Consider the following 17,305-nt stretch of genomic DNA (forward strand, 5'->3'; position numbering starts at 1 on the left):
ACCTATATCTGTTTTTTCTCAGAGAAAAGGTGGTGGAACTCACCCCCCCCCCCCCCTGGCCATGCCCCTACCCACTCCTAGGACCGCCCCCCTACCCACCCATAGGACCCCCCCCCCTAAAACCGCCCCTTTAGAGAACTGGGATGCAAGTAAAATTTGGGGGGGGGGCTATAAAAGTTCAGCCCAGCAAAGAAACCCCCTAGATGGGGATGGCAGTGTTAATAGGGGATCTGGGGATGGCACTGTTAATGGGGGATCTGGGGATGGCACTGTTATGGGGTGGAGGATCTGTGAATTGCACTGTTATGGGGGATCTGTGGATGGCATCCACAGATCCCCCATCCTATAACAGTGTCATCCACAGACCCCCCCATCCTATAACAGTGCCATCCACAGACTCCCCCCACCCCATAACAGTGCCATCCACAGACCCCCCCACCCCATAACAGTGCCATCCACAGACCCCCCCACCCCATAACAGTGCCATCCACAGACCCCCCCACCCCATAACAGTGCCATCCACAGACCCCCCCACCCCATAACAGTGCTATCCACAGACCTCCCACCCCATAACAATGCCATCCACAGACCCCCCACCCCATAACAGTGCCATCTACAGACCCCCCAATCCTATAACAGTGCCATCCACAGACCCCCCCACCCCATAACAGTGCCATCCACAGACCCCCCCCACCCCATAACAGTGCCATCCACAGACCCCCCCACCCCATAACAGTGCCATCCACAGACCCCCCCCACCCCATAACAGTGTCACCCGCAGACCCCCCCACCCCATAACAGTGTCACCCACAGACCCCCCCACCCCATAACAGTGCCATCCACAGACCCCCCCATCCTATAACATTGCCATCCACAGACCCCCCCCACCCCATAAAAGTGCCATCCACAGACCCCCCATCCTATAACAGTGCCATCCACAGACCCCCACCCCATAACAGTGCCATCCACAGACCCCCCCACCCCATAACAGTGCCATCCACAGACCCCCCCATCCTATAACAGTGCCATCCACAGACCCCCCCCACCCCATAACAGTGCCATCCACAGACCCCCCACCCCATAACAGTGCCATCCACAGACCCTCCCACCCCATAACAGTGCCATCCACAGACCCCCCCACCCCATAACAGTGCCATCCACAGACCCCCCCACCCCATAACAGTGTCACCCACAGACCCCCCCACCCCATAACAGTGTCACCCACAGACCCCCCACCCCATAACAGTGTCATCCACAGACCCCCCATTGCCGCTCCAGTACAGTTATAAAATGTGTAATTAAATTAATAATGATTCATGCTGCCCCCTCTGTAGTATAACATTCAATATATTGTACTCACAGGGATACTGTTATTGTAATGCAGGCCGGCCGGGCAGACGAGCAGCAGCGTCACTGACTGACATCACGTGCCTGTGCCGCCTACTTTATGAATGAAGCAGGCGGCGCAGGCACTTGGCGTCAGTCAGTCACGCTGCCGCTCGTCTGCCCGGCCGGCCGGCATTACAATATAACAGTAGCCCTGTGAGTAGGATTTATTGAATGTTATACTACAGAGGGGGCAGCATGAATCATTATTAGTTTAATTACACATTTTATAACTGTACTGGAGCGGCGGGGCCGGAGCACAGTGAACGCACCGGCCCCCAGCTCCTCCTCCCAGTCCCTCCCCACTGATACATCGGAGCCTGCGATGCTGGAGCATGGCAGGCTGCGATGTCAAAAGGTGGCGGAACGCCAGAAAAAAAGCCCTGCATAAGAATATCGAGATCTGTCCGTGCAGATTATTGTGACAATAAAAACTGTCCAGTAACCAGCGTGATGATGAAATAATAGTGACATTATATTTCTTTGATTTCCTTTCATAGAAGCTATAATCCTTACAACCAAAGGTTCATCTCAGTATCAAGAGGAGGCAGGTAAAGCTCAGCAGCATGTGGGTCAGTCTTGTGGTTCTCCTCCCTCTTTTCTGGAAAGGTAAGTGTATCACACCGATATCTGGGTGACGAGAATCAGTTCTGTTCATGATTAAAGAAGAACTCCCGCAAAAAAATGTATTCCCTGACCTAGAAACATAGACTGTATCGGCAGATAAGAACCATTTGGCCCATCTAGTCTGCCCAATATACTGAATACTATGGATAGCCCCTGGCCCTATCTTATATGAAGGATGGCCTTATGCCTATCCCATGCATGCTTAAACTCCTTCACTGTATTTGCAGCTACCACTTCTGCAGGATGGCTATTCCATGCATCCACTACTCTCTCAGTAAAGTAATACTTCCTGATATTACTTTTAAACCTTTGCCCCTCTAATTTAAAACTATGTCCTCTTGTAGCAGTTTTTCTTCTTTTAAATATTCTCTCCTCTTTTACCTGCTCGAAAGGTACAGGTTTGCAATCTGTAGTGAATGTAATATTCTAGGGCCTCATGCACACGACCGTGCCGTTTTTATGCGGTCCGCAAACCGCGGATCCGCAAAAAACGGAAGGCGCCCATGTTGCCTTCCACAATTTGCGGAACGGGCGCCGGCAATATAAATGCCTATTCTTGTCCGCAAATCGCGGACAAGAATAGAATATGTTATATTTTTTGGGCGGGGCCATGGAACGGAGCCACGGATGCGGACAGCACACGGAGTGCTGTCCGCATCTTTTGCGGCTCCATTGAAATGAATGGGTCCGCATCCGAGCCGCCAAAATGGCGGCTCGGATGCGGACCCAAACAACGGCCGTGTGCATGAGGCTTTACCAGTGGTAATAAAACCTCCCATATTCCTCCCTTTTGCTTCTCATCTGTGTCATGTGACCAGCAATCAGACTCTCCAACTGACACAGCATCTTATGTGTGGACAGGAAGTCCGTTTCCCTGTGTATTCCTCTGGAAGACTCGCTCTCAGTCTCATGGGAATACATAGAGAAGTAACTGACTTCCTGTCCTGAGTCTGTTGGAGATCAGAGAGTTGGTCACATGACACAGCTAAAATAAGAAAGGAGGGGTCTCACTACAGATTACATGCACCATTTAGCAGGTCAGAGAATCAAACATTTTTTGTAGGAGTTCTACTTTAATTATTAGATACAGTTGTCTTATTGCAGGAAGCTGAGATCTCGGGAGAGGAAATTCTATGGAGTAAGGCATGCACGTAGCTGTACTACAGATATGTGTCATATATTTGAGCTTCCTGCCAAACAGCACCATAGATCATAGCTTCCTGGATCTCTATGAGAAGAGGACATGGAGATGACTGTGAATTGCTGTCAGCAGCAAAACCTAAGAACATGTTTAACCTTGTTCAGGATGTGATCAAATTGGAGTTTTCCAGTCTCATCCCAGACATTGAAAAGGTCGTTTCATAGACCAAAATAGATTCCCTAAGATGATATTTGCTGATAAAGGGTCCTCTTTATGTCATGCTGTAGTGTGGGAGGGAAACCCCCACACCAAACATAGGAGGGAAAGGGAAAAGCAAATAAGGTCTGAAAACTAGGGAAGGAAGATGGACACCTCCTAGTGAAAACCCTAATCAAAGCCCTGACTGACTACCAGTATGAACAGACCCCAGAGGTAGGTGAGTTTATACACAGGAATACCTAAAGTCCTATCTAACCCTAATGGACTCTGATACTAATGACAGGAATAAGACATCCTGTGCCTCCAAAAGGAAGGATGAATGGGAGTCTCCCAAAGGCCTAATACAAAACAACAAGAAATGCAACACACAGAAAAGCCAAAATACAAAGGGAAAGGAAATACTTAACTTCCATGAAGCTATGGCAGCACCAGAAACTCAGCCGAGATCCAAACACCAGCTTTCCACAGGTCCAATTGAAGACATAAAAAGCACAGCAGCATTGTGGGAGAAACAACTATAAATAGGGATGGTTAAATCACCACAATAGCAACACCTGGAGGTTAAGGGTATGGCCAGTACCAGAAACCACTGAGACTCCTATTGATCCACAAGGTAAACATGTCAAACCAAACCACGTGTTGCCAGTCTCAAAGATCTCCTGCCACTCACTGTCGCGGGGACGTCCTTATGTCTCGGTAAGTCCGTGACAATAAACGTATCTTTCATCCACATGAAAGTATCTGACTGGTGGGGGGTCAGACCACTGTGTCACCCAAGTATCATAAGAACACTCTAAGAGTCCCCAAATACACAGAGCAGCAGGTTGAGCATGTGCACTGCCTCTCCATCCATTCTCCATATAACTGGCAGGGTACGGCACTAAGCTATATTCCTGCAGCCCATACTGTGGATAGAAATTACGCTGATCTTTTGGCACAGCCCCTTTATCACGCCATGTAGCACCTTTCTATGGGTCAGTTCTCCAACCATAAAGTTTTTTTGGATAGAAGAGTCCAGAACATGTTTTCTCCACTTAATAGCAAAAGGAATGGGACCATTTATGACAGTGCCCCTTCTCTCCTAGGACTAGGGATGAGCACATTTTTCAAAAATTCTATTTGGTGGGTTCGCCAAATTTCCCAAAAATATTTGATTTGATTTGAATTTATTACTGATGAATTAAGTTGAAAAACAGCTATTTCCTGGCTGCAGAGAGCCTGTATAGTGGTGAAGAACACTGTGCCTTGCAGTAACACACATAGGGAGTCTGCTGTGGTAGTGAAACAATACTGTGAGTCAGTATGATACACAGATGACAGGCGTCGCTCTTAGAATTACTGCACACTTCACTTATTTGGTCAGTTATGGGGCTAAAACTGACCAAATAACTCAAGTGTTAACTCAGCCTTACAGGTCAATGTTAGCACCAGGTATAAAGACCGTGCAGAGGGACAAGATCCTACTGTAGTGTGAAAGAGCACACTCCATTTACACCGTCGTCAGCTGATTCCACATAGATGTCTACAGAACCTGTTCTATTAAACGCTTATACAAGTAGAGTGCAGAGGGTGTCAGCAGTAAGTTTGTGTTGACTTCACTGTTTATTTTGCCTTTTCTCTGATCCGTCAGAACAATAACCCCCAAAAGCGGATTCTGTTTGTGGAGCATCCGCCTTTGGTCAGCATTTGGTCAGTAATCCATCAGTATTGCTAAAGCAAAAAAAAAACAGGAGCAGATCCAAAACAGAGATGACACGTTAATGGAATATTTGCATGTCTTCTGTGTATTGTACCCACTCCTGCTTTTGGCTACCCAATCATAAGCTAATTCTGATGCAAAATAGGCACCATGTCATGCAGGCCTTACAGCTGTTACATAGACAGGATCCGTTGTGCGTCTGTGACAGAGCAGAAGAGGAGTCAAATAAATTATGATTTCAACCAGGCAAAATAATGGCCCAGTGGGGAGGGTGGAAACAGCATGAGAAGTACACAGAGTGCTCCTATGACATAGTGGCGAGGTGAAAGCAGCATGAGGAGGCCACAGAGTGGCCCAATGACAGAGTCTGGAGGTGGGAACAGCATCAGGAGGAGGCTACAGAGTGGCACAATGACAGTGTGGAGATAGTTGCAGCATCAGGAGGCCACAGAGTGGCACAATGACAGACTGTGGAGGTGGCAGCAGCAGCATCAGGACGAGGCCACAGGGTGGCATAATGACAGTGTTGATATGGCAGCATCAGGAGGCCACAGAGTGGCACAATGACAGAGTGTGGAGGTGGCGGTAGCAGCAGCATCAGGACAAGGCCACAGGGTTGCACAATGACAGTGTTGATGTGGCAGCATCAGAAGGCCACAGAGTGGCACAATGACAAAGTGTGGAGGTGGCGGCAGCAGCAGCAGCATCATCAGGAGGAGGCCACAGGGTGGCACAATGACAGTGTAGAGGTGGCAGCAGCATCATGAGGGCACAGAATGGCACAATGACAGAGTGTGAAGATGGCGGCAGCAGCATCAGGAGGAGGCCACAGAGTGGCACAATGACAATGTGGAGGTGGCAGCAGCATAAGGAGATCACAGAGTGGCACAATGACAGAGTGTGGAGATGGCAGTAGCAGCATCATCGGGAGGCCACAGGGTGGTACAATGACAATGTGGAGGTGACAGCAGCATCAGTAGGCCACAGAGTGGCACAATGACAGAATGTGGAGCTGGCGGCAGCAGTAGCATCAGTAGGAGGCCACAGGGTGGTACAATGACAGTGTGGAGGTGGCAGCAGCAGCATCAGGGGGAGCTCACAAGGTGGCACAATGACAGTGTGGAGGTGGCAGCGGCATCAGGAGGCCACAGAGTGGCACAATAACACAGTGTGGAGGTGGCGTCAGCAGCATAAAGAGGAGGCCACAGAGTGGAACAATGAAAGTGTGGAGGTGGCAGCAGCAGCAGCATGAGGAGACCACAGAGTGGCACAATGACAGAGTGTGCAGGTGGCAGTAGCAGCATCAGGAGGAGGCCACAGGGTGGCACAATGACAGTGTGCGAGTGGCAGTAGCATCAGGAGGCCACAGAGTGGCAATGTGACATAGTGTGGAGCAGCAGCATCAGGAGAGCACAGAGTGGCAAGGTGATATCAGGACCTTGCACAGAGTAGTGGATGCATGGATTAGCCTTCCTGCAGAAGTAGTAGCTGCAAATACAGTGAAGGAGTTTAAGCATGCATGGGATAGGCATAAGGCCATCCTTCATATAAAATAGGGCCGGGGCTATTCATAGTATTCAGTATATTGGGCAGACTAAATGGGCCAAATAGTTCTTATCTACAGACACATTCTATGTTTCCATGTTTCTATGTGTAGAGGTGGCAGCAGCATCAGGAGACCACAGAGTTGCAAGGTGACATATTGTGGAGGTGTCGGCAGCATCAAGAGAACACAGATTGGCAAGGTGACTAGTGATGAGAGGCAGGGGCTATATTCAAATTTGCAATATTTTACATATATTTGGGCGAATATTCAACATATATTCGCAAATTCAAGATTATTTTCTTGATTGTGAAAAATTGGCAATGTAATATTCGCGTAATGCGCGTGAATTACAGGTGTTGGTCACTTTTGCTGCATTTTCCAAGCTGCTAGAAGTTTCCTGAGACTGGAGAAAATGGTTGGCACAGCAAAGCATTAAAAATGGCTTTATATGCAGTTAGAGTGCTCCAATATATTCACGATTGGGCTAATCGGCACAAAAGATGTGAATATTTTGGTGCAATATGTGAAACTTCACATTTTAGCAGGTCTGCATGTATGTATGGACAGCAGAACCTATAACACTACCTAACACACTGCACTGCAACAGCTACACAATATCAGGATATGACCCACACTGACCATCTCCCACTAACTATCTGTATTATATATAAGCTATCTAACTATTTATATAATGTAGCGTGGAAAGCACAGAGCATAGCAATGACACTGCTGTCTCTCTCAGAACTTTAAAAACTATAGAAAATGGCTTCTCGGGAGGTTCTTATATAGTAATGGGTAGGCAACTTTCCTAATGGTTGCTAGGGATGTTGCTAAGCTCAGACAAAGACATTGCAGCCTTCTCATTGGCCCACAAGCAAAAACGGAGGTTACTGATGAAACAAAATCTAGAATATTCGAAATTATGAATATATATCAATATATTCGCAAATTCTCAAAGTGCCGATATTCACGATTAATGTTCGTGATTTGAATATTCGCACCCAACACTAAAGGTGACATAGTGTGGAAGTGGCAGCAGCATCAGGAGACCACAGAGTGGCAAGGTGACATAGTGTGGAGGTGGCAGCAGCATCAGGAGACCACAGAGTGACACAATCACAGAGTGTTCAGATGGCGGCAACAGCAACATCAGGAGGAGGCCACAGGGTGGCACAATGACAATTTGGAGGTGGCAGAAGCATCAGGAGGCCAAATAGTGGCACAATGACAGAGCGTGGAGGTGGCGGAGGCAGCAGCAGCATTAGAAAGAGGCCACAGGGTGACACAATGACAGTGTGGAGGTGACGGCAGCAGAAGCATCAGGAGAAGGCCACAACGACAGTGTGGAGGTGACAGCAGCATGAGGAGGCCACAGCGTGGCACAATAACAAAGTGTGGATGTGGCGGCATAAGGAGGAGGCCACAAGGTTGCACAATAACAGTATGGAGGTGGAAGCAGCAGCAGCATGAGGAGAACACAGTGGCACAATGACAGAGTGTGGAGTTGACAGCAGCAGCATCAGGAGGAGGCCACAGAGTGGCACAATGACAGTGTGGAGGTGGCAGCAGAAGCATCAGTAGGAGGCCACAGGGTGGCACAATCACAATGTGGGAGTGGCAGCAGCATCAGGAGGCCACAGGGTAGCAATGTGACATAGTGTTGCTGTAGCATCAGGAGACCACAGAATGGCAAGGTGACATAGTGTGGAGGTGGCAACAGCATAAGGAGACCACAGAGTGGCAAGGTGACATAGTGTGGAGGTGGCATCAGCATCAGGAGACCACAAAGTGGCAAGGTGACATACTGTGGAGGTGGCAGCAGAATCAGGAGACTACAGAGTGGCAAGGTGACATACTGTGGAGGTGGCAGCAGCATCAGGAAACTAAAGAGTGGCAAGGTGACATAGTGTGGAGGTCAGAGCAGCATCAGGAGACCACAAAGTGGCAAAGTGACATTATGTGGTGGTGGCAGCAGCATTAGGAGACCACAGAGTGACCCGGTGACAAAGTGGGGAGGTGGGTGGCAATACCAGTAGGAGCTAAAGATGGTGGGTAAAAGAAGGAGCACTTGGCATCAGATGTGTAGCATCAGGAGGGTGGCAGCATCAGAATAGTAGCTGAGGCAGGTAGCCAGAAGAAAGCAGTCTCTTTTGTCAAAGTGTTGGTGTGGCACCATGGATGATTTAGTCTTATGCATAATGCATCTGTGGGTGGAAATCCTGGCTGATCCACGCCTAATTCATCTTGACAAAGGTCAGTCTCTCCACATCAGGTGAGTTCTTCTTGGGTAACTATGGCCCCCCGCTGCACTAAACACCCGCTCTGATGACAGTTGTGGCCACAAATCCAGTTTGGCTGCCCAGTAGTCCAGCAGATCTTCAATGTGAGGTGTCAGGGTGCTGTCCAAGTTTGCCACCACCTGCTAGTTAAGGTCCTGTTCCAGGTTTAGCTGCTGCTGCTGGTAAGTAGTTTCTTCACTAGGCGGGTGAAGAAAGCTGCTCATCAGGGACTCTAGACTCAAGTTGCTGCTAATGGAGCTGGAACTGCTTCTATCCCCCCCCTCCCCAGCAGCCATGGCAGAGGAACGTGAGCGCAGAGGGCCCCCCGCGGTCAGACCTGCGAGAGGATGGACGATGGCGCGGATAGGCAGCGGCCAACTGACTACATAGAATGTCTCTATAGTAGTTCAGTTTGTCCGTCCTCTCAGCAGGTGTAAAAAAGGCCCCCATTTTGGACCGGTAGCGAGGGTCCAACAAGGTGGAGAGCCAGATGTCATCCCTCTGCCGAATGCTAATAATTCGGCTGTCACTACGCAAGCAAGTGAGCATGCATCGGGCCATTTGTGCAAGTGACTCTGAGGAACTCCATGCCTCCCTATCCACTGCATACTGCCATGGTGTGTCTAGGTCCTCTGCCTCGTCTTCCTCATCGCCCTGTAGCTCCTCTGGCTGCTCCTCCTCTCCTGTCACATGTGTAGAAAAACACCCATTTTGCTACACATTGCTTATGCTGCAATGTTTTCCTACTCCTCCAGTTCAGCCCCCACAGGGCTCATGTGGCCATGAGATCTAGTCGCCATGTCTCCAGTCCCCTAACCAGCCAGATTTACCAGCATCTGTTTCAGGACATGAAGCAGTGGAATGACGTTGTTCATCCCGTAGTCCTAACGTGACCTCCTCAAAGGACCTGAGCAAACGGCAGGTGTCACGCATTAGCTGCCACTAGCTGACATCGAAGTTACATAGGAGAGTACTCCTGTCCGCTTGGATCATTAAGAAATCGTTTATTGCCTTTCTCTTTTTGTACAGTCGGTCTAACATATGGAGGGTGGAATTGCAACCGGTGGAAACGTTGCATATCAGTCTATGTTGGGGGATGCCGTTCTCCCGCTGCAGCTCAAAAAGGGTGTGCTTTGCGGTGTACAAGTGACTGAAGTGCATGCCAAGTTTCCTGGCCATTTTTAGTATGTCTTACAACCAGATTGAACATGTGTGCCATGCAGGGCGCATGGCTCAGCCCTTCTTGATGCAGCGCCAACACCATGTCCTTCCTATTTTGGGTCACCATGGTTCCGATTTTTAGTTGTCATGGAGAAAGCCAGGATTCGATTTCTTAATGAAGGACACAGAGCAGTTCCTCCCCTGTGTGACTCAATTCGTCCAGGCAAACGAGGTGCAGGACAGCGTGACACGGACGTGCCCTGCACATGTGGTATTCTGGAGGGGCACTGTGACTTGTCCCTGCAGTGGAGGCTGGGAACACGGTGGAGGATGAGGAGGCAGAGGCAGACATTGTTGCAGGACCAACAGCGTGAGAATGTGGAGGCGGAAGTGGTGTCACCTGGCCAAGTTGCTGGTGTGGCTGTGCAGGAAACACATTTACCCAGTGGGCCGTAAAAGACATATTTTTCCCTGACCGTAGTTACAGCTCCACACGTCGACCTTGACGTGCACTTTGGCAGACACCGACAGGCTCAAGGACTGGCCCACCTTCTGTTCTACATGTGTGTGCAGGGCTGTAACTGCCTTTTTGGCAAAGAAATGATGGCTTTGGACTCTCCACCTCGGCTAGGCACAAGCCATCAGTTCTCTAAAAGGTGCAGAATCCACCACTTGGAAAGGGAGGGACTGCAGCACCAGCAACTTGGCCAGGAGCACATTTAGCTTCTGCACGCATGCATACTGTTGTCTCTTGGCAATCGCTTCAGTGATCGATTGCTGATGGAATGACTGACGAGGATTAAGAGGAGGAGCAGGAGCATCAGGACCAGCAGATGAAGGGAAGGACAAACAGCTCCCTTTGACTGAGGTGGTGGAGCCTTGACTTCCTGACATCGGGTGTGTGCCACTGGGTGATACAGCGGTTGCTGCGGCTGGCTTGACCACCACATCGGAGCCATGGTTCTCCCAGGTCACTTTATGGTGACACTGCATATGGTTGACGCAGAGCCATGGTGCCAACATTGGCACCCAGGCCACGCTTCACCTTATGCCAACAGATTCTACAAATGGCCTTGTTCACCTCCTCCGGCGGCTTAACAAAAAACTGCCACACCGCCAAGTAGGTGATTTTACCCCCAACACTCCGCACTGACTGACTGCTACCACCGCTGCTTCAGTGAACCCATGCAGAACTACAAACCGGATTCCCAAAAAGTTGGGACACTATACAAATCGTGAATAAAAACTGAATGCAATGATGTGGAGGTGCCAACTTCTAATATTTTATTCAGAATAGAACATAAATCACGGAACAAAAGTTTAAACTGAGAAAATGTACAATTTTAAGGGAAAAATATGTTGAATCAGAATTTCATGGTGTCAACAAATCCCCAAAAAGTTGGGACAAGGCCATTTTCACCACTGTGTGGCATCTCCCCTTCTTCTTACAACACTCAACAGATGTCTGGGGACCGAGGGGACCAGTTTCTCAAGTTTAGAAATAGGAATGCTCTCCCATTCTTGTCTAATACAGGCCTCTAACTGTTCCATCGTCTTGGGGCTTCTTTGTTGCACCTTCCTCTTTATGATGCGTCAAATGTTCTCTATAGGCGAAAGATCTGGACTGCAGACTGGCCATTTTAGTACCCGGATCCTTCTTCTATGCAGCCATGATGTTGTGATTGATGCAGAATGTGGTCTGGCATCTTGTTGAAAAATGCAGGGTCTTCCCTGAAAGAGATGACGTCTGGATGGGAGCATATGTTGTTCTAGAACCTGAATATATTTTTCTGCATTGATGGTGCCTTTCCAGACATGCAAGCTGCCCATGCCACACGCACTCATGCAACCCCATACCATCAGAGATGCAGGCTTCTGAACTGAGCGTTGATAACAACTTGGGTTGTCCTTGTCCTCTTTGGTCCAGATGACATGGCGTCCCAGATTTCCAAAAAGAACTTCGAATCGTAACTCGTCTGACCACAGAACAGTCTTCCATTTTGCCACACTCCATTTTAAATGATCCCTGGCCCAGTGAAAACGCCTGAGCTTGTGGATCTTGCTTAGAAATGGCTTCTTCTTTGCACTGTAGAGTTTCAGCTGGCAACGGCGGATGGCACGGTGGATTGTGTTCACTGACAATGGTTTCTGGAAGTATTCCTGAGCCCATTCTGTGATTTCCTTTACAGTAGCATTCCTGTTTGTGGTGCAGTGTCGTTTAAGGGCCCGGAGATCACGGGCATCCAGTATGGTTTTACGGCCTTGACCCTTACGCACAGAGATTGTTCCAGATTCTCTGAATCTTCGGATGATGTTATGCACAGTTGATGATGATAGATGCAAAGTCTTTGCAATGTTTCGCTGGGTAACACCTTTCTGATATTGCTCCACTATCTTTCTGCGCCACATTGTGGGAATTGGTGATCCTCTACCCATCTTGGCTTCTGAGAGACACTGCCACTCTGAGAAGCTCTTTTTATACCCAATCATGTTGCCAATTGACCTAATTAGTGGTAATTGGTCTTCCAGCTCTTCGTTATGCTCAAATTTACTTTTTCCAGCCTCTTATTGCTACTTGTCCCAACTTTTTGGGGATTTGTTGACACCATGAAAATTTGAATCAACGTATTTTTTCTTTAAAATGATACATTTACTCGGATTAAACGTTTGATCTGTCATCTACGTTCTATTACAAATAAAATATTGACATTTGCCATCTCCACATCATTGCATTCAGTTTTTATTCACAATTTGTTTAGTGTCCCAACTTTTTTGGAATCCGGTTTGTACTTTCCGTGCAGGTAGACTCCTGTGAAGCGGGTGGTCTGCCCTGGGCACGTTTGGCTCCCGACCTACCACTATTGCCACCCTGCTAACTCCCGGACATGCTACCGACTTTCTGGCTCCGCCGCTGTCTCACGGGCAATATGTCACCCTCTTCTCCCGATGATGATGAATCACCTAATTCACCCTGCTCCCAAGTGCGATCAGCTACATCATCATCATCGAGTACTGTCTGCACGTTACTGATGTCTTCCTCAACAGTTTCTGGGTCAGAAGCCTGACCACTCGCAACACCAGCTCCCACACCACTCTCCTCATCACTACTTGCCCACCTACCGGAGGAAGTGGCAGATGTCTCCTCCACATCTTGGCTGGCCAGTAGCTGCTGACTGTCCTCTAGTAGCTCGTCGTTGCTGAATAGTGGAGCTGAACCCACAGCATATAATACTTTTCTGGCTGAGGGAACAGAAATGGACAGACAGTTTGAGAGCAGGGCCTGCTCTCGGGCCATGCCAACTAAGGGTTGTGTCTGACGAGCCCAATAACTCTTGGCTGGGGGTGTCTGATGTCACAAATAAATAAAAAGGAAAGTAAAACAACCCAAAAAAGTCAGCAATTTTCTCACTTTACCACACAATGGCCCTTTTTTTTCCACTAATAAATTCCAAAAAGGGCTTTAGAACATATAACTGCACCACTGAATGGCAAATAATATATATTTTTGTGCCACTAATACACTAGTGTTGATCGCGAATATTGTATTTGCAAATTTTTATCGTGAATATCGGCACTTGGAGAATTTGCGAAGATGTAGAATATAGTGCTATATATTTGCAATCGCAAATATTCTAGATTTTTTTTTTCATCAGTAACCTCCCTTTTTGCTTGTGGGCCAATGAGAAGGCTGCAATGTCTGTCAGAGCTTAGCAACATACCTAGCAACCAATAGGAAAGTTGCCTGCCCCTTTACTATTGTATATAAGAAAAGTCCCCAGCAGCCATTTTATTCTTCTTTTTTTTTCTTCAGTTCTGAGAGAGAAAGCAGTGTCATTGCTGTGCTCTGTGCTTTCATCTGGATCCTATTCCTTATCCAATTACATTAGATCAGGCATCCTCAAACTGCGGCCCTCCAGCTGTTGCAAAACTACAACTCCCAGCATGCCTGAACAGCCTACAGGTATCAGCCTACAGCAGGGCATTGTGGGATTTGTAGTTTTACAACAGCTGGAGGGTTGCAGTTTGAGGATGCCTGCATTAGATAATTAGTTAGTTAGCTCATATACTGTATATAATACAGATAGTTAGTGGGAGATAGTCAGTGTAGCTTAGATCGTGATATAATGTAGCTGATAGGTTCCAGTGCAGGGTGTTAGGTAGTGTGATAGGGATTACTGTTTCTCTGCTGTCCATACATACATGCTACAGACATAGTGCTGTGATGTCACAACAATACTTAGTGCACCAATCAGTAATATCTACTCAGACCTGATAAAATGTGAAGTTGCACATATTGCGCCAAAATATTCGCCATTTTGCGCAATAGCAAAATTAATGACTGAAGATCATGAATTCTAGAATTTGCTAATCTATTGCGAATATTAAGCGAAAAATTTGAGAAATATCGGGAGAACGAATATTGCCTACTGCCTATGCCTTTAGAACATATAACTGCACCGTTAAACAGAAAATATATATTTTTTTGCCACTAATACACGTCAAAAAGGGCTGTAATTTTAGCACTTCACCACACAACGGCTAATAAGCCCTTTTTCCCACTAATACACGCCAAAAAATGCTTTAGAACATATAACTGCACCGCACAAGGGCAAATAAGACGAAGAAATATTCCCTTGTAAAAAACCCTGTTAATGGCTGTATCACACAGCAGTGATGAGCGGCAAGCGCAATATTCGAATTTGCTATATTTTGCAAATATTTGTTTCTAGTCATTGATCTCTAGTCATTATTTTCTTGATTGCGAAAATCTCCAATCTAAAAATTTGCAATACGAAAATTTGCGATCAACACTACTGTAGGCAACTTTCCTATTGGTTCTAGGGATGTTGCTAAGTGACGATTTTTGCAATAAATTCGCAAAAAAAATCGTGATTAGAATATTTGTGAATACAAATATATAGCACTATATTCTAAATATTCGCGAATTCTCGAAGAAGCGATATTCGCGAATATTAACGCTCAACACTATCAAACAGCACTTGCACCCCAATAACAAGAATGGTTTGCTGGAATTACAGAGCTGTATAATGGCAATTTGGATCACAGTGCAGCAAGGTGTAATAGGATTGTTCCTAATACCCAGGCTGTAACCTCCCCGACTGAACCCTGTTCTGCTCCAATACTGTGGAATGATTCCTCCCTATCCTTTCTCTGAACTTCTATACTCTCCCTGCACTAAGTGCACTGGAAAATGGCAGAATCCAAGATGGCTGAGGCTATTTATAGGGCCGTGACATCACAGGGCTGGCTGGCTGCTGATTGGCTGCATGCGTGGCATTGTGGTTGATCCCTCGTTCCCAGAGTTCCTTGCTCCATGTCCTCACACGTGCAGCGGCCATTTTAAGAAAAAAAATTCGATTTGTTTCCACGAAGCCTGAGGAGATTAGGATTAGTTGCAAATAGATTTTTCCTGAAATTCGGATCAAATTCCACTTCGTCATCTTCGATTCGCTCATCTCTATTACCTGTAATTACAGTTTTACTAATTAAGAAATAGAAGCTCAGTCAGTATCTCTGTGGATGATGTGATACATGTAGTAGCTGATATGTCATGTCATCCTCTCTCCTTCTACAGGTATCACAGGCCAGATTCCTCTCTATACTATCACAGTGGCTTCCAGTGTCAGTGTACAGGAGGGTCTCTGCGTCACGATTCCTTGTAAATTCACAGCTGACGGTAAAAGTACATTCACAGATCCCTTCGTTTACTGGAAACGTTCTGGTTCAAACGCTATCGTAGCCACTAATAATAATCCAGATACTGTGCAAACAAACTTCCATCTGACGGGAAACCCAGATTCTGGGGACTGCACCCTGACGTTATCTAATACCGCAAAAGGCGATGCGGGGACATATTACTTTAGATTTGAAGGCAACAAAGGCAACGGTCCGAGATTTAGTTATGAGAAAACACCAACTATCACTGTGACAGGTAAGTGATTATATCATATCCCCTGATACAGCCGGGATCTATATCTGCTCCACCCTATGTAACCTTGCTGCACATTTCATGACAAATTATTGTGTTATAAGAAGAATACTCTGCACCTCATGAAGTAGATGCAACGCTCTGCAGTATGTATGATGCAGTCTAATGTATTTCACATGTCAAATGACATTTACAGGCTATGGTCATATTGATCCAGAACATCTCAAATAAAATCAAAAATGAAGCAGACTTGCCAAAATTCTAGGGACAAAAATAAAATAAAAATACTACAGTTTTGTGTCTACAGCTCCTCTGCAGATCTATATGTCTCAGTGGATTCAGACTGTAGACAAACCCTATATAAGCTCACACTGGTCATACAGTAGGAGAGGGTGTAAAGACCAGCACAATAGTCACAGTACCTCTTATAAGGACCATCAGCTGTATGAGGGGGGTAGGTGAGGAGGGGACGTCACTTTGTAAAATCAGCCAGAGGGGAAAAAAGGATGGCCCCTAAAATGTTCTCTCATATGTTGCATATATTGAAAATGAGGGTCCCTTTCTCAGGTAGGTTACGGGCAGGGTTGCCAACCAAAATTTTTATTTTTTTCTGGACAATTTATACAAAAATCATGGACATTTTTTATGGACAAATTGGAAAACTATAATGAATTATAAAGATTATAAGTAATACCTGTCTATAAATCAGATAATAATACTGAGCACATTACCAGAGTTTACTGTGGAGTCTAAAATCCTGACAATTACTATCAAGTACCACCAACCTCCAAAAAATTACAGACGCATCTAATTGTTTTTCACAGACACTGCAAAAAAAGTCCCTGTTTTTACAGACTGTTCAGGAATTTCTGGACAGTTGGCAACCCTGGTTATGGGGCCCCATGTCACAATCTTCTATCCCAACCCCTCATGGAAACCCCAAATGTTCATTTTGGTCATATTGGAATAATTCCCTAAACTATGAAGGACCCATGTTCATCCTTACCTTTCCTTTTGGCTTGACATATTCTGAGACATGTGGCACGAGATGACCATTGCAGCCCGCCAAGGGTTTTGTTAGCGTGTTGTCATACTGTATTCAACTGGTTTTGTGAGAAATTGAAATCTCTAACCAAAGTTAAGCCAAGGTGAAGCTGGGACTCTGAAAATTAAATATACAAAAATATAAAAAAATAAAACCATGACAGGCATACGTAGACAACAATTTAATAGTCCATTTGTTCCTGGTTCCACTTGTTTTATGCCTCAGAATATATAAACTTCTTAGATAATTTTA

The 17,305-nt window shown here is 46.6% G+C and overlaps 1 protein-coding gene across 1 annotated transcript in view; it reads left to right on the forward strand.

Annotated features, from left to right (window-relative positions):
- LOC122927693 (sialic acid-binding Ig-like lectin 14) overlaps window positions 1-17,305 on the forward strand; it is a 173,584-nt gene that overhangs the window by 24,701 nt on the left and 131,578 nt on the right. Inside the window, exons 2-3 of the mRNA XM_044279788.1 lie at window positions 1,887-1,995; window positions 15,655-16,011. Of these exons, the coding sequence (XP_044135723.1) occupies window positions 1,953-1,995; window positions 15,655-16,011 (400 nt within the window). The 5' untranslated portion in view covers window positions 1,887-1,952. The remainder of the gene's footprint in view (window positions 1-1,886; window positions 1,996-15,654; window positions 16,012-17,305) is intronic.

The sequence above is a fragment of the Bufo gargarizans genome, chromosome 1, assembly GCF_014858855.1.
Source record: "Bufo gargarizans isolate SCDJY-AF-19 chromosome 1, ASM1485885v1, whole genome shotgun sequence".
NCBI lineage: Eukaryota > Metazoa > Chordata > Amphibia > Anura > Bufonidae > Bufo > Bufo gargarizans.